The sequence below is a fragment of the Arvicola amphibius genome, chromosome 9 (assembly GCF_903992535.2).
Source record: "Arvicola amphibius chromosome 9, mArvAmp1.2, whole genome shotgun sequence".
Taxonomy (NCBI): Eukaryota; Metazoa; Chordata; class Mammalia; order Rodentia; family Cricetidae; genus Arvicola; species Arvicola amphibius.
The window spans coordinates 90,346,371-90,364,479 of NC_052055.2; the positions used below are offsets into that span (position 1 = coordinate 90,346,371).

The 18,109-nt window shown below is 47.2% G+C and overlaps 1 protein-coding gene across 1 annotated transcript in view; it reads left to right on the plus strand.

Moving 5' to 3' along the window:
- Positions 1-18,109, plus strand: part of Arhgef4 (Rho guanine nucleotide exchange factor 4) — an 84,000-nt gene that overhangs the window by 53,942 nt on the left and 11,949 nt on the right. Inside the window, exon 3 of the mRNA XM_038341946.1 lies at positions 10,750-10,886. Coding sequence (XP_038197874.1) covers positions 10,750-10,886 — 137 coding nt within the window. The remainder of the gene's footprint in view (positions 1-10,749; positions 10,887-18,109) is intronic.

Below are 18,109 nucleotides of genomic sequence, written 5' to 3' on the forward strand. Positions count from 1 at the left end.
ATTTAAGCCTGTTTCTCATAATAATGTGCCTTACTACAGCCCGGGAAGCGGTAGTGAGCTGATCGGACCACACAGAGCTTTTTAGGAGCTCTCAAATGTTCAGAGGTTGGAGGCTTCCTTTGTGTTCTGGTTCTAAAACAGGTCCCACGCTACTTACTGTTTTTGTCTCTGTGATGGCTACATAGGATGCTGTCCTTCCTACGCGTTTCTGTGTGTTTAGTTTCTGTTGATTCGGTTCAGGGTCTGCTATCAGTCAGGGTCTCCGCTGAATGGCTGGCGTATAGTCGTGGGCAAGGTGTGTATGCAACTCACAGAAGGGTTCATTGTTTAGAAACTTAGGTGTCTAAAGGACGTTGGGAGCACTGGTTCGCCTCTAAAGCTCTGATTATAGCAGTTAGGCCCATCCCATCCACACCTCCTTACTCCTGGGATGTGCCACTTTAGCTGTGGGTGCCCTTCATGATGTTGGCCTTTGCCATGGGACACACTGAGTGAGCTCTTCGGCACCTCCTGACTGTCAGCGTTGCTGGTTAGTGTGTCTGAGTTCTTAGAATGGGCATTCCAGCCTTTTGATTTTGGATGTTTTGGGGAATTTTTTTTTTCATTTATTTTGATAACATGTTCTTCCTGTATAACCCAGGCTGGCCTCAGATTCATGATCCTTCTGCTTTAGCCCCCTGCCTGCAGAGTGGCCAGGTATGTACCACTATCCCCAGCTCGGCAGAATTCTTAATGAGTAAACAAATAGGGATCCTAATTACTACATCTTTTTTTTTAATGTTTATTTATTTATTTATTTAGTATGTATACAATATTCTGTCTGTGTGTATGCCTGCACGCCAGAAGAGGGCACCAGACCCCATTAGAGATGGTTGTGAGCCACCATGTAGTTGCTGGGAATCGAACTCAGGACCTTTGGAAGAGCAGGCAATGCTCTTAACCTCTGAGCCATCTCTCCAGCCCCAAAATATTTATTTATTTATTTATTATGTATACAATATTCTGTCTGTGTGTATGTCTACAGGCCAGAAGAGGGCACCAGACCTCATTACAGACGGTTGTGAGCCACCATGTGGTTGCCAGGAATTGAACTCAGGACCTTTGGAAGAGCAGGCAATGCTCTTAACCACTGAGCCATCTCTCCAGCCCCTACTACATCTTTTAAGTAGATATTGTCATGCCCCAACTCTATGCAAGACATTAGTACAGGGGCCTGGGGACCCAGGTGCGACAAGCCAGTATCCTTGTTTTCAGCCATCCTGCAACATCACGATAGGATAGCTGTCCTAAGGAGTGGTGGTAGTGAGCACAGCCTTAATGATGAACATTCCGTTCTGCCTCTATCATCAGCTGCAGATGATGGGGAGGCCGGGCAACCAGGGACTGTCAGCCACAGCACTGTGTGCCCTCAGGTCAAGGTCAGATTGTAATATGTGAGTATTCTGAGCCTCGGCGTTACAGAAGATGATTCACAGGGAAATGCCTAGTGCATGGTGATCTCTGCTTAGATACTGTTTTCTCTTTGCTTTCAAATCTGGGCGCCATCGTTTGTGATTTATCTTGTACTTATTTTTGAGATGATATCTTTCACTGACCTGAGAGCCCACCATTTAGCAGAATTAGCTGGCTGGCAAGATTCAGGGGCTCTCCCATCTCTACTTCTCCAGCATGGGGTTACAGACGTGCACCCTAACTTTTAGGTGGGTGCTGAGGATCCAAATTTTGCTCCTCTTTCTTGCACGGTAGCCACTTTGCTGACTGTGCAAAGTGGCTGCATCTCCCCAGCCACCTCTCATCATTTCTGCAGCTCTCAGCAGAGTCCTGGCCAGGACACTCAGTGCACACTCACGGATGGGACTCGGCATTCGGCTGAATCGCTGCAGGGCAGGAGGATAAAGCAGTCTAGCAATTATTCTGCCAGACTCATTGGCTGGGTAGAAAGAACACAACCCGCCAGCCTCTGAGGTCATGCTGACACTGACTACCCAGAGACACTGGTGTCAAGAGTAGGATGACCTCTGACTGGGCAGCGGTCGCCTTGACTACTGTGTGAGAGCAGCTTAGACCAATACCTAGGTGTAGAAGCATTGACGGGGAAGCCCTCTGTGAGAGCGCAGCCTAATGTGAATGCCGAGCACAGCTGTATGTCCATCAGCAGATGACTTCCACACCAGTCTCTCAGAAGCAGGCATCCGTACAGTTAATGGGCTTAATAAAGAGAAACAGAACTGGGTCCGAGCAGTGGTGACTAGTGAGTTTGACCAGAAGCCCCTCACAGGCAGTTTTGACTATGCCGGCATTTCAAACCCCCAAATTCCAATGATTGCAGGGGTATCTTCATCAGAGAGTTGTGGGAGGAAGGGATCTTTATCCCATAGAGTTACCAAACCCCCTCAGGGCTAGGTCCACCTCTGGCTTCCTTCTCATATTAATACTCTGCTGTCAGGCTATGCAATGAGTCTTCTCATTACACAAGCTGTATTTTCCAGCTCTGGAATTTTTGTTTTCTGTTTACAGCGTTGGTTCCCTTACCACCTTGTTTTTCTGTTTCCATTTTCAGGTGTGTGTGTTGTATATGGGTGTATATGCATGTTTGCATCTATGTAGGTACACATGGGATATATGTGTGTCTGTGCACACATGTTGGGAGGCCCCAAAGTTGATGTCAGGAATCATGCTTATTACTTCCCTATTATTCCCTGAGGCAGGATAGATCAGTCAAACCCAGAGCCAACGGGTGGGTGTGGCTAGTCTTGCTGGCCAGAGGCTCCAGGGATCCCACTGTTTCTACCTCTCCAATACTGGGATTACAGACATGCACTGCCATTCCCAGCTTCTCGCATGGGTACTTGGAATCCAAACTCGATCTTTGTTCTTGAACAGCAAGCATTTTACTGCTGAGCCATCTCTCCAACCACTTGCTTTTGTTTTGTTGAGACACAATACTATTTCACTATGTAGCCTAGGCTAGTCTCAGCTTCCTCGGTGCTGGTATTGCATGTGTGTGCCACCATGCTGTGTCTGTTTTACTGCGGTGCTGCTCTCTGTTCATGGGCATCCCTCTTACCCATCATCTTTTCCTGTTTTTCACATGGCCACTACATGGGGACTATGTCTTAGTCACTGAGTGATAGACTATAAAGTGTCTGAATTATGTTTCTTTTAAAATTTTTATTTACTTATTTATTATTGAAATGATAGACGACCTTAATTCAATTCCCAGAGCTCACATAAAAGCCAAGCACGGCAGTGTGTGCCTATGATCCCAATACTGGGGAGTCAGAGATGGGAGAATCCTGTATAGTTGGTTTCAAGAATGAGGTGGAGTGTGAATGAGGAAGACACCCACCCAACACTGTGCTCTGGCCTCCACAAGCACGTGCACACACGCATGAAGATGTGCACACACCGCACATGTGCACAGTCACACAAGAGACGGAAAAGCTTGTGAAATAGATGTTTGTGTGTGTTGGAAGCAAACAGACCTAAAGCAAGGACCCAGGTGTGTATCAGTCCCCTGCCTTTCCCTCTGTGGTCCAGTGAAGTCTTTACAGCTTTGGAGTTTGTATGTATATGTGTATGCATGTATGTATGCATGCATGCATGCATATATGTTCATTCCTTTCTTTTCCTTCCTTCCTCCCTTCTTTAGTCCTTTCTTCCCTCCCTCCCTTCATTCCTGGTATTTTCACACACTGGATTTCGCTAGCCGTCTACCCCAACCAAACTCAGTTTGGCCAGGAGAATTAGTCTAAGTCTCATCGCTGTTCAACACCATGCCCTGGAAAGTGATGAGAGCTGTTTTGACAAGGAAACAAAAATGGCCATGAGCAAATTGCTTCATCCGTCTTGAAGGATGCACCCCTTGAAAAGACAGTGTCAGAGCCTATAAAGAAAGGAAGCAGCAGAACAAGATGCAACTTATGTGAGTTCTACATGTTTCAGGGCTTGCATTCCCTGAATCAGGACCATGAACACATCCCTTAGTGCCACCCCGGGAGAACATTATTTTTCTTGTTATTGTTTTGAAACAGGGTTTCCTATAGTGTAAGCTGGCCTTGAACTCACTATAGAACCAAGGATGACCTTGAACACCTGATCTTGCTACCTCCACTTCCTGAGTGCTAGAGTTGCAGGCGCGTACAGCTTTGCCCAGTTTATGCTATACTGGAAGTTGAACCCAGGGCTTCCTGCACGCTAAGCAAACACTCTACCAACTCTGTGCTATCTCCAGCCCTAATGCATACAATATCCACGAGAGTGGCTGCTTTGGGTTCTATCAACGCTGACTAACTCAGCTTGGTCAGGAGCTTATGGATGAACAGTGAAGTGGGATAAAAAGGTGCAGAGGCCGCAACTGGCATGGGGCAGTCGTAAGAAAGACATATGCACTCGGATAAATGGAGCCTTCAGCTTGCATGGTCCACTTGTGCTTTACAGACATTCTGGCTGCTTGCAGAGTGGGACGGGGCTCAAGGGGGACACCAGCTGGAAGGCTCTTGATTACACTGCAGACAAATGACATGCCCTACTCCAGGGGTTGGCAGAGGAAGGAAGGATAAGAAGACAGCGTTAGGTTCTGGATAATTAAAAAAGGGAGGGCTGACAGGTTTGCTCACTGGTGTGAGTGTGAACTGTGAGAAGACAGGAGTCAAGAGTGTAACTCCTAGAACTTGAGGTCACTGTGGCGAGTGAAGTAAGCCGGACTCTGAAGGACAAAGACGAGCGTCACATCTGTCTCTCTTATGTAGGAGAGCAGAAGGGGTAGGGGAAGGGACAGCATTAAAGCAGCAAGGGGGAAGGGAGGGAGGGAGGAAGGAAGGAAGGAAGGAAGGAAAAGAAAGGTATTAGGGAGGGAAAGAAAAGAAAGAGAATATTAGGGGGCTGTTAGAAAGTTTCCTGCTTTTATGACTGTCTGCCTGAGGGGGGCAAAAGGTGGCCAAAATCCTAGCCCTTATGGTCCTGGCACTCAGGAGACCAAGGGAGCAGTTGAGAGTTCAAGGACAGCCTGGCCTACTTAGAGAGACCCAGCCATTAAGAAGAATGAAATCATGTCATTTACAGAAAAATAAGTAGAACTGTAGAAGCATTATCTTAAATGATGCAAGCCAGACTCAGAAAGGCAAGTCTTACATTGGAATCTTGAAAAAGAGGGCATGCCAGGTGGTGGTGGCACATACCTTTAATCTCAGCACTCGGGAGGCAGAGGCAGGAGGATCTCTGAGTTAGAGGCTAGCCTGGTGCACAAGAACAGTCAGAGCTAAGCAGAGAAACTATCTCAAAAAAACAGAAGAGGGAGAAGCATATTGTAGAATATTATTTTAAGGTGTGTTACTTTTGTTTATGCTCTGGAACATTTGTTTAATGATGCAAACAGGTGTTTGATTAAATAAAATTCACCTGCAGTTGGAAGGCTGAGTCAGCAACTAGCTGACAGGAAGTTGTAGGGAGGAGCCAGGTGGAGAAGGGTTTATATGGAGGGGTGAGAAAGAGCATGAGGATTTCTTCGGAGATGCAAGGAGGCAAGCTACTTGCTATTCAACCTCTCTGGGAAGCAGGATTCTATCTCAATTTTTGAATTTTGAATTCTTTAGAGGAACAGAGAAATAATATAAATATAAAAAATATAAGTTTTCTTAGTAATTTTGAAAGAGGCGGGGCCCCAGGAAACAGAATTTTTTAAGGCAGCGGCTCTTGCGGCTTAGCCGCTGCTGGTAGTGGTGGAGTTGCCGCTGCTGCTGACTAGGATAACCGTAGTCTAAAAGGCAGGCAGTTAAAGAGGAGAGCAGAAGCAGGCTGTGTGCATGTGTGTGTGACTGTTGGTACTCGAGGGAGGGGTAATATGATCAAAGTGTCCTATGGACATTAGGAAAAATCAAACAGAAGCAGGGAAGATAGCAAGCATGAGCACCCAAGTTCAATCTCCAGCTTAATCCCACATTAACAAAGCTGAGTCTAGCAGCATACGCACTGGGGAGGGGGAGCCAGCCAGATTCCCTGGCCAGCTAGCCTAGCATACTTAGTGAGCTTCAGACCAATAACTGTCTCAAAGGAGATAGCATTCCTGAAGATGACACCCAAGGTTATCCTCAGGCCTACACATACACATGCATAAAAATCCATCATTAAAATAACTGTGACATGCTTTGTGGCACTGAGGAGCATGGGGCGTAAATAATGGAAATAGTTATCCAATCATCTTGTAGCCTGGCACATCATCACAGAGCGCTGTACTGTTTGCTGAAGCTTGTAATTTGGTAAGGTATAGACTTCACCAGACGGCATAAGCATGGGCTTTCTGCTCAGCGAGAAATCATAGCTGTGACCCAAACTTTGCATCCTAGGATAACTGTTCTCATCCTTGGCACTCTGAATTTGCCAGACCTAAAACTCTCAGGTGCCAAAAATCTTGCTCTGTTTACTGCTGGAGTGTGGTGTTTCCCATTGTTCTCTCTCTCTCTCTCTCTCTCTCTCTCTCTGTGTGTGTGTGTGTGTGCGCAGCCATATACATGTGCACACATATGCTCACACACGAGTGTGTACACACATGTGGAGGCCAGAGAACAACATCAGGCACTGTTCCTTAGGAGCATCCCACATGCATTTTTTAAAAAGATTTTATTTTTTTTTTTAATTTTTAGTCGGGGGAGGGGGTGTTATATGTATATGAGTGCGGGATCCCACAGGGCCAGAGGTGTTAGAACCTTCTGGAATTACAGGCAATCATTGCTGCTTGATATGGGTGCTGGGAACCAAACTCAGATCTTCTGCAGGAGCAATCTGCGCTCTAAGTAGTTGGGACATCACAGCCTCGTGTTAAAAGACTGAAACGCAGCTCCCCAGGTTCTTCATGTATGGCATTGTGGCCCCAAGCAGACAGCTGCATCAAGGAGGGAGGTCATGGGCAAGGTAGTTAAGGCAAGTGGGGACATTTAACCATTCTAAATAGTTCAGCATGATAAATTATTTTCGCAGTATTGCAGCACCGTCACCTTTATAGATTTAAAACACTTTTCCATGTCTTCAGACATAAACTTTGAGCCCCAGAGATGCCTCAGAAGTTGAGTGTTCGCTCCATCTGCAGAGGACCTGAGTTCAGTTCCCATCAGGCAGCTCACCTGTAACAGCCACCTGTAACTCCAGCTCTGGAAGCTCTGACGTGTCTGGCCTCTGAGGACACCCGCACCCAAACATGCACATGTGCCCACACGGAAAGCACACACACATAAACCTTGGTCGCTACTGAGCAATAATTCTCTATTCTCCCATCCCATGCTCCCTGGCAGGCTCTTATTTCCTGCTGTTAAGAGTTTGCCTGTCCAGATCTCGGGAAATCCTGAAGAAAATGGGGAGGAAGGATTGTAGGGAGCCAGAAGGGTAAAGGACACAAGAAAAACCACAGATCAACTAACCTGGGCTTGTAGGGGCTCACAGAGATGGAACTAATAACCAGGGCACCTGCATGGGACTGACCTAGGCCCTCTGCACATATGTGTGTAGCTTGGTCTCTGTGTGGGACTCCCAACAGTGGGAACAGGGGCTGTCTCTGACTCTTTTGCCTGCTTTTGGACCCTTTTTCTCATTCTTCGTTGCCTTGTCCAGCCTTAAATATATAATAATATATATTAATAATAAGATGTGAGGAGGGGCCTAGTCTTACTACAACTTGATATGCCATGTTTGATTAATATCCATGGGAGGCCTGCCCTTTTCTGGAGAGAAATGGAAGAGTAGATGGGGGAGTGGGGGCGGTGAGCAGAGGGGAGGGGAGGGAGGGACTGGGAGGAGAGCAGGAGAGGGAAACAGAGGTCAGGGTGTAAAACAAAAATAAATAAATACATTTGCCTGTCTAGACACCGCATTAAGTGGCGTCATGCAGTACGGGGCTCTTCTGTGTCACTGATCTCACTTAGCATGGCTTCTCAAGGTTCACTTCTTCAGGCTGCATGATACTGCACTCTGCGCTCATTCTCCACGCCCAGTCCTCTGCAGTGTGGAGCTGAGCCGATTCCCCCTTGGGGTTATCAGGAACAATGCTGTCACCGACGTTGGTATCCAAGTGTCCATCAGTGTTTCGAGGTCATATACCTAGGGTTAGTCAAGGTTTTCTAGAGAAACAGAATGAATTTAAGAGGTTTATTACGTTAGCTTATGCGATGTGGGTCAAGTCAGCAACACAGCTGTCTCACTTCTGAGAGGTGGAGGACCCAGTACTTTCTCAGTTCAGGAGGCTGCGTGCCTCAACAGTTCCAGTCTGGCACTGAGAACCTGGAGGGGTCCTGGAGAGGCGCTGGAAAAGCTGGCTTCTGAGGTCTGTGAAGGACTCCACAGCAGCACTGGGGTAATTAACACCTCTGCCACAGGCAAGGTCAACGGAACAAACGTGAATAATCTTCCGCTTTTCATCTGGGCTGTCACCAACCCTCCTCCCTCTCTTGACAGTCGTCTTCCCACTCCATTTAAGATAATTCTGCAGCTGAGGCTCTCCCTGCTCAGGTGCATCTAAATTGTTGGCAAGCTGACATTTGAAACCAGCCATGACAGAGGGTACACATTACATTACATGTGACCTTCATGTGTTGCTCTGCGTGTATATATGGATGAGTGATGGTGTGGGTGTGCGCATGTGCTTAAGGCCAGAGGTGGATGCCAAGTGCCTTCCTCAGTTACTCTCATTTTGTCTTTGAGGCAAATCTCTCTCTCTCTCTCTGAGCCTGGAGCTTACCAATCAGTCAGGCATCTCCTGGCTCTGCCTCTCAAGCAGTGGGATTATAAGAATGTACCTCTATACCTGGCTTTATTTTACATGATTCCTGAGGACCAAACTCAGACCTGTACAGGAAGCACTCGACCAACTGAGCCGTCTCTCCAGCAGCTATGTATTATTTAAAAAAAAAAAAACAAACAAACAAACAAAAAAAAACACTGAAAGGGCCCAGCTTCTCCACAGCCTCCTCAAATTTCTTCCATCTTTTCTTATTCTTCCTGCTTTTATAATAACCCCCTAAGGATGTGATATGGGAGATTTGGCTTGCATTTCTCTGATTAGTGACATTGAGTATCCTTTCTTCTAAGGCTTATTTATTTTTAACTATAGGGAGTGGTATGTGCACTTGAGTGCAGTGCCCATGGAGGCCAGAAGAGGGTACTGGATCCTCTGCATGCTGGAGTTCTAGGTCATTGTGAGCAACTCAGCCTGGATGCTGGGAACCAAGCAAGAGCTCTTAACCAAAATGAACAATAGGACAGAATACAAATTCTTAGGTTTCTGTTGCTGTCAAGAGACACCATGACCACAACACCTCCTATAAAGGAAAAAATTTAATTGGGGCGGCTCACTTAAAGTTCCAAGATTTAGTCAATTATCCTCATGGCAGGAAAGAAGGCAGAACGCAGGCAGACATGACGCTATTGGAGCTGTGAGTTCTTAGATCTTGATCAGAAGGCAACAGGAAGTGAACTGAGGCACTGGGCATGGCTTGAGCATATGAGACCTCAAAGCCCACCCCCACAGTGACACACTTCCTCCAACAAGGCCATACCCACTCCAACAAAGCCACACCTCCCAGTAGTGCCACTCCCTATGGGTTTATGGGGACCAATTATATTCAGACGACCGCACAGATCAACATGTAGAATCACAGCTAATGAAAGTGCAGGGTTGTGTAGCCCAGCTCTAATGGATGCATCTATAAAACACTCCTGCACCTAAAGCTGAGGGAACGTTAGAAAAGAAGGGCAGAAAGATTATAAGAACCAGAGGATTGGGGAGTTTGCTGTGAGATTGTCTCCTAGTAATGTCAGAAGCTACATTAAGTCTACACACCCATAAAATCTCACATAACTGCCCAAACATGAACTGAACAAGGATGATACCAATAGATAAGCCATACTAGACAGGTAAAAGCCCAAGAGGCCTCAGTCCTACACAGAGAGCTACAGGCAACTGAGCTGGGAGCAGGAGAGGTGGTCTTCTCCAAGTAAAATACACTAATTGGTTGTGTGGTGCCAACAGTCAGCCCTAAAAACATACAAGCAAGTAACATCATATGAACCCAATGGGTTATATTTAGTAATGTGTATGTATATATAAATACATGTATGCATACAATAACAATTAGTGAAAAAATAAGAAGTCCATGAATTTGAAGGAAAGCTGGGAAGGGCATATATATGGGAGAGTTTGGAGAGAGGAAAGGGAGAAATGTAATTAAATTATAATCTCAAAAATAGTTATATTTTTGCCTCAAAAATCACACTGTGTGCATTTGTATGTATGACCCTTGGCATACATGTAGAGGTCAGAGGACAACTTGTAGGAGTTTGTTCTCCCCTTCTACCATATAGATCCCAGGGGTTGAACGTGTGTGGTCAGAATGGGTAGCAAGGACCTTAACTGGATAAGCTATCTCAAAGGTTCCCCAAGATTACCTTTTCTCCTAGGTCTTTTACGGCCCTTTATAGACATTGGTAAATGGCTTTTAATTGAACTCAAGAGTTCTTGGATAATGTGCCCCAGCCAATCCTGGTGTCTTCTTGGCTACCACGTTGCTATGCCCAGGTGACTTGTAGCATTGATGTCAATGCTCTGCATCCCGCAGACAAGGACAGCTTGACAAAGTAGCTCCTGGCCGCCTCCTTCCTCCCAAAGAAGTAATACTGGTTCTACAATCACCCGGGTCCTTTGCCACTCGCTTTCTTCCACCTCCCAAGCTGACGCTCTTTACCTGCTACTGTCTCTCCTTCCAGGGATGCCGGATGGAACTCTGGACACAGTGTGCACAGAGGAAACAGGCAGTGAGGAGGACCTGTATGAAGAGCTTCACAACTCGGGGCACCACTACAGCCACCCGAGAGGAGGTGGAGAGCAACTGGCCATCAACGAGGTAGTGTCAAGGAGGCTCGGCCAGTGGAAGGAGGGTCCCTCTGCAGGTTCATGCGAGACACAAGTGCAATTGTGTTTGAAGTATGTGGAGTAGTAGCTGGGGTACACACAGCACCCTTTATCCAGTAGCTGTTACCCCCACAGTGAGGTTTTTTTTTTTTTCTTTGCACAGTGTGTTTAAAGACAGAACTTCCCTGGGTTTGCAGAGAGTCCTGGAGCAGGGGCAGTGCCAGGCAGTAGTCTTGGTAGAACGAGCAAGCAGGTCTTCCTGTTGTTCCAGTTCAAGTGACAAATCCCGCATAGACTGCACGAAGCAAGGGAAAACTGATAAGCTAGTTTCCCTGTGGACACAAGCTGAGTATCGGTGTTGCTATGACAACCGTGTGCCACTTAAAGGTTTCTCTGTTTCCTGGCTAAGAAGATGAAATTAGTGAGAGATTTCATCTGGGCAGAACTACTTCCCATCACAAGTTCTCCTTTCAATTTTTAGCTGACACTTATTGTGTATGTTGTATTTAATTGTCGTATGATGGGTAATGAACACACCCATTGCCTCAAAAATTCACTATTTTTTTATGTTGGGAAAATTCAGAACCTCATCCACTAGCTCCTTTGAGCTATGTGTGTATGTGTTCATATTGCACGGATAAACACGTGTGTTCATATGTATGAACACATATGACCTCATTGTAACCTCAGCTGTTGTTCTTTGGTCGCTGTCCACTTTGATTTTTGAGACAGGGTTTCTTACTGGCCTGGAGGTACTCAAGTAGGCTAGGCTGGCTGGCAGGCTTGCCCAAGGGGTCTCTCTGTCTCTGCCTCCAAATACATACCATCATATCTGGCTTTTTTTTTAAACATGGGTTCTGTGGATCCAACTTTTGTCCTCATGTTTATAAGTCATGCATGTAAGTAAAGACTGTGTTATCACCCCAACCCCTCTTTTAAGCTATTCACATGTGCATATAAATTTATACACACACATGCAGAGGCCACCAGCTCAGGATCTGCCTGTTTTGACTCCTGCAATACTGTGGTTACATGTGTATGTAGCTATTCCTGGCTTTTTACATGGTGGTGCTGGGGATTTGAACTCAGGTCCCCATGTTTGCAGAGCAAGTACTTTTACCCACTGAGCTATTCCCCCAGGCCTCTTGAGCAGTTCTTAATTGAATGCACCAGGGCTACCCGACTGTGCTACAAAGTACCAGAGGCTATACCTCCTTTACAGCTGCCTGCCCCCCTTCACACACACACAGTAACCAGCCATTAACTAGCATTTCCTCAGACATTTTGAAGCTTAGGTTTTCCATTAAATAGTCACACACACTCCTGTTTCTCACTGGGGAGAGGGTGGAATATAACGGTAGTGAGCTTGTTGTCCTGCATAAACACAAGCTCCTGTGTGTGTTCCTGCTTCGTCCAAATGAATTCAGGTCTTGCAGTACTGAAGAGTTCTCATTAGCAGATGATTCTCGGGAGGCTGTGTTATCTGTGAGTGGACGGCAAGTGCACCTGTCAGTGGTGAGGGGCCAAAGACGCAGCTCCACTGTCACCCTCAGCAGCCTGAGGTGTTCTTTTTAGGGACCTCAGTTTGGGGTCAAAGCTGGATTTGTAGCTCCAACCCAGAAAGGAATTTCAGGCCCAGGCAGTTTGAAGCAGAGTCCACGGATATTTTAATATCAACTTAAGTGTGAGTGCTGAGGGAGAAAGAGAGATGTTGAGTAAGGATACACGTAACCAAGTGTGGGTGTGGCCTCCTCAGGGAAAACACCACTAATGCCTTGCCTTAGCCGTGTGCACTATTTTGGTGGTCCTCGGATGGCATCTTAAAAGGCTGCTAAGAAACCCTTTTCCTCTTCCTTTTCTCCCGTTTTTGATAAGCGGGATTTAGGGGCTTTGGAGGGTAGGTATGCTGGATTATATTATAACCATATATGTTTACATATAGATATATACATCCCAATAGAATATAATCTTTATATATGTGTGTGTATGTGTATATATATCCAATATAATTACAACCTGATAAGGTGACATCAGGAGCCTCTAGGGTTGCTCACAGGATGGAGACCATGTCCTTGCTCTGTAAATGCAGTGTCTGGTGAGGTTCCTAGAATATGGCAGGTTTGTAGCTGAGAAAGAAGAAAGGTTGTAAGCAGTTGCTAATTGTGACAGAAATGTTGCTCTCCCACCCAAGAGTACCCTACCCCCACCCCCGAGACAAGCGGCTTCAAGCAGATTCGTGGGTGAGGGGGCTCCTCTGCTTTCCCATATCCCTGTCTTCTTCCCACCTGCCTTAGACATCTCCAAAAGCACTGTTGGGTGTGGTACCTTCTTTACACATAGAACTGAGTAGGGAAGTTCTCGGCAGGTGACCTCTTCCCAGAGGCCCAGGTCTAGACAGTGACTGTTTTCTTCTGCATGGCCATGGGCTGCCAGCGCATCTGGGTGGTGGAAAGGGCTGTTGGAGCTCTGGGGTGAGATATGCTTCACAGTGGTACAAACAACATGGTGGCTGGAGGGCGCCCATCCACGGGAGAGCAGCAGCTTCTCTCATGACACCCGCCAGGAAGCAGAGGACCTGGGCTGGCAGCAGGGCCTGGCCACTCTCCTGAAAGTCCATCCTCAATGACCCACCTCTGAAAACCATGTCTTCTCACCCCAGGTTTCTAAAACTTCCCTAAACAGTGTCAGAAGCCAGGGAGGTGAGCCCGTTAGGGGCATTTCACATGTGAACCACATCCTTTTTTTTTCTTTCCTGTTTTATGTTTTTTATGTTTGGTGGTGCTGACAGCTGAAGCCCAGGCCTTGCTCATGTGAGGGGGCCTTGTTCCACTAAGCTACACCCCAATACTCTAATAATGATTGAAAAGAGTCGTTCCCCGATGCTTGCTGCAGAGCTTGGAAGATGACCCGGTTGGTCACATATTTACCTTACAAACATGAGAACCTGAGTCCAATGCATGGAACTCATGTGAAAAAGCTGGGTACAGTGGTATGTGCTTGTAATCTTGGTGCTGGGGCAGCAGAGACAGGCAGATGGTAGATCCCTGAGGCTCGCTGGTCAGCCAGCCTAGCCTGCTTGGCAAACTCCAGGCCAGTGAGAGACTTTAACTTAAAAAAAAAAAAATCTAGCTTTTTAGAAACACATTGGAGGTTGTCCTCTGACCTATACACACACACACACACACACACACACACACACACACACACACCACTTTTTCACTGGCCCACATACATGTGCATCTGCTTCACACACATATTATTGGTAATAACACCCAATGCAAAAATCTGTGAAACACAGAGGAAAAAAAAGCATGCAAATAAGTTAAAGTTTCTAATTAAAGAAGTAAATCTGTGTGTATGTGGGGGGAGGGGGTCTTGAACCTAGGGCCTTGGAAATACTAAGTGCATGCTATACCACAAAGCTCTACTCCCAGCCCCCAGTCTTTCTCCGGAACTGACCCTCATGAACTTTTTCGATGGAGCGTTCTCATCTTCTTTATAGACAGAATCCAGAGATGATGGTCAGGCTTTGCTTTAGAGAACCAGGCTGTCTTCCTCACCTTCCTCAGAGCAAGGAAAGAATCCTAGATGCCCTGTGTGTGGTATGGAGCAAGGAGGAGGCAACAGAACGTTGATTCCTTCACTCCAATACGAGATGACCAGGACACAGCATGGGGACAGACTGGAAATATGACCATAACTTGCTGTGGCTGGTTCTGAGTAGGTTTCAATAATGGCAACTATAGTGACAGACACAGAGACGCCCGCGGGCAGGCTCCTTGACTGTCCTGCCATGCCACACTACTGGGTTTTTGTGTCTTACAGTTACACACATGGAAAGGTACATCTTGAGTTTTTGAGCTCTTTGGTTGTAGACAAGGGCTGCAGGCACAGAACTTTGGCAAAAGAATCCCCAGAGCCAGGGATACCATATAAGAACCAGGAAGTTCTGAGGCAGGTGGTGAGCACATGCAGGGGCCCGTGAGCCAGCATAGATGGTGTGCGTGTGGGAAGGGCCTTTGAGGAGAGGATGAGTGGTGTGGTGTCCTTAGGACTTCTCTAAGCGCCAATTGCTTACTCCTTAAATAGTTTACTTCTTTGTTGGCTCAAGGTCTTTCAAGGGACAGCCAGTCAGGGATGGGAGCTCCTTGCAATGATGCAGTGGGCTGTGCCAGGAAAAGGCTGCCTCCTTACCGGGGTATACTCTCCACAATGCTTCCCTCAGTGGAGCACCAGTACCCCAAGATCCGAACAGAAAAAGCAAGGAGTGGGTCTCTAAAGGGGACAGAGAACAGGCAGGGCAGGCATAAAGGATGTCCCCCGGATTCCAGGGACAGGCCTCGGGCTAGTCAGCCCATCTAACTGTGGCTCTGGGGATAGAGTCAAGAAAGACTGTGCTTTCTGACCTGCAGAAGGCATCGAGTAGATTCTAACCAGAGCTTGGAGCTGGGAAAAGATGTAGGGGGTGATTTCTGGGGGATGGGCTGGCTCCTTTGCCTTCCTCGGGTACCCCCTTCCCACCCCATGGGCATTGTCTGCTGCCTGTAGGGACTCAGCAGGAAGCTCTGTTGGGGGTTAGCACTAATTTTATCCTTGGACATTGTTGGAGCAGGAGGTGTCAGAGGAAAGTGTCCTCAGTGATGTTTGGCCTGCCAGAAATCACATACTGACTTGCACTTTCTTAAAAGTAGGTATCATATTGTTGATTGTGAACTTTTCATGTTCATGCCACCAGTAGGAGAAAAAAAGGACTTGTCAGATTCTATAAGAGTTTTATAAAGCATTTGTTGCAAGGAGCCGCTTGTTCGTCCTGGCCGCCCAGAATAATCACACAGAAACTGAATTAATTAAACCACTGCTTGGCCCATTAGCTCTAGCTTCTTATTGGCTAACTCTTACATATTAATTTAACCCATTTCTATTAATCTGCATATCATCACGAGGTCATGGACTGCCAGCAAAGTTTAAGCACGTCTATCTCTGGAGGCCGATCCATGGTGTCCCTCTCCTGACTCTGCCCTTCTTCCTCCCAGCATGCAGCCTGGTTTTCCCTGCCTACCTGACTCTGCCTTCCCTGCTATAGGTCCAAAGCAGTTTCTTTATTAATTAATGGTCATCACAGCACAGAGAGGGGACTCCCACATCAGGCATTTTAATGATGTCTCTGTGTGGGTACACACATATGGCCAGAAGAGGACGTGGGATTCCCTGGAGCTAGAGTTATGGGTAGCTATCAGGTACCAGCGTTGGATACTAGGAACCTAACTTGGGTCCTCTGCAAGAACATTACGTGTTCTTAACCACTGAACCATCTCTAAAGCCCCCCAGACTTCCCGAGTTCTTACAGAGGGGATCCCAACCCTGCAGCCAAGAGTGTGATAGGCAGTGAGAATCAGAGAGGCAGTCTGCATTCTGGGTACCCGGGGAGTGACTGCCGTGCTTACTCACACACGTGTGCACCCTGTAGGCATAGCGTGCAGATGCATAGAAGGCCCAGTCCTTCTTGCAAAGGGCTGAGCATGCAGGAGGAGGCTGTGTATACGATGCCTGTCTTTTCATGTGAGGAGCATGAGAAGGTGGCGCAGGGTCTTAGGCTTTTTGTATTCCTTCCACATACTTGTCCCAGGTCCCTTGGGACTGCCTGACGCCTGCAGGATGAGTCAGCAAACAAAGCAGTTAATTGTCCTCAGCTCCTGCAAGTGTCTCTCTCCCACAGCATTGTCCAGTATAGAGCCTTCTCCAGATGCCCATGGCTTGGGCCTGGGCATGCCTGTGCTTCCTACCTTGCTCAGCCATACTAGGCTTTGCTTCCATGCCTGCTACCTGGCCTGAGTTCATCCTCAGCACAAGGATTTTTCCAAACTGGCAAAAGTAGGAAATGTCTATCTGTGGCTCTTCATAGGGCCCTTCCTTCCTACAACCACCCACCCATGGCCTCATCTCCACTGCGTTTCAGTTCTACTGTGTGTGTGCAGTGATCTGAGGGGAGGTGGGTGAAGGACCTTCAGTCTCCCTTACAACCTGTGCATGGCAGCCCGTACCCTCTGGGTCGGGCCATGCCTGAAACGTCCCCTTAGCGCCAGCTGCTTCCCACACAGAGGAGAACACTGGGATGCCAGGGTTCCCTTTGTTACCTGTGCCCATAGCTGCTTAGATCCCTCAATTCTAGGGTAGAAGCAGAGTACAGATGGCTTCTATATCATCCTATCAAAAGCCCAAGCTAGGAGGCAGACAACACAGGAGAGCCATAGAATGTGCCATCTCAAAGTGTAAGCAAGAATGCTGTCAATCATGGGATCAACACAGTGGTGGGAAGCAGAGTTGTCTCAGAACATTTTGTCTCCCAAGGGTGCTTGCCATCTCCCCAGGCACTTGTGACTCATGTGAATGTACTGCAGGACCCAAGGCCACCTCACTATGGAGTCAGCTGACCTCTGGCTCCAAGTGTCTCTGTCTTCCCCTGGCTTCTGTGATGACAGACATAGCGGGCCTGCCCTGGTTCTCATACTCCCCAGCCTGAAGGAGGACCCTAACACCTGTTGGTGCTTCATTGTCTTGTGATCACTGTTGGTGGTTGGCTAACCAGCTGCCCCAGGAGCTCCTTGAGACAGGGAAGGAGCAGCTGTAAGTCCCTTCAGATCACTGCTGCCCTGTGAGCCCAGAGCTGCAAAGCCAGATGGTGGTTACTCCTCCAAAGCAGCTCCTGTCCCCTCCATCATTACCCAGAATTATAGAACTTAGACTCAGCCTCCATCACCTTAGACATCTATGTCTCCCTTCCTCTTTCCTGTTAGTTGACACACCAGCTTAGGGGCCTGAGTTTAGGGGTCAAGCTGTTGTCACTATCATTCGAGTTATACCATGAGCTCTTGAAGTTTAAAAGCTAAGAGTACCTGGGTAGGGTCGTATCCCCACATAGTTCTTAACCCAGCCCAAACCCAAGGGCCTTTTGTCCCATTTCATGCTTCCCTGCGGTTTTGCTGCCATCATGAGGTGAAAGTCATATTCGTAGCTGGGGCTGGTCCTCTCTGGATCTGGCATAGCAGTGAACAGAGTGCTATTGTGTGACTTTACCCCAGGATCTGAGGGAAGCAAACAGACTCACATCAGATGGGGTACTGAGAACAAAACAAAGAAACCCAAGTCTAGCTTAGTAAATGAATGAGTTTTACTGGGTTATGCATAAGCGCATAACTGAATTAAAAACAGGTGTAT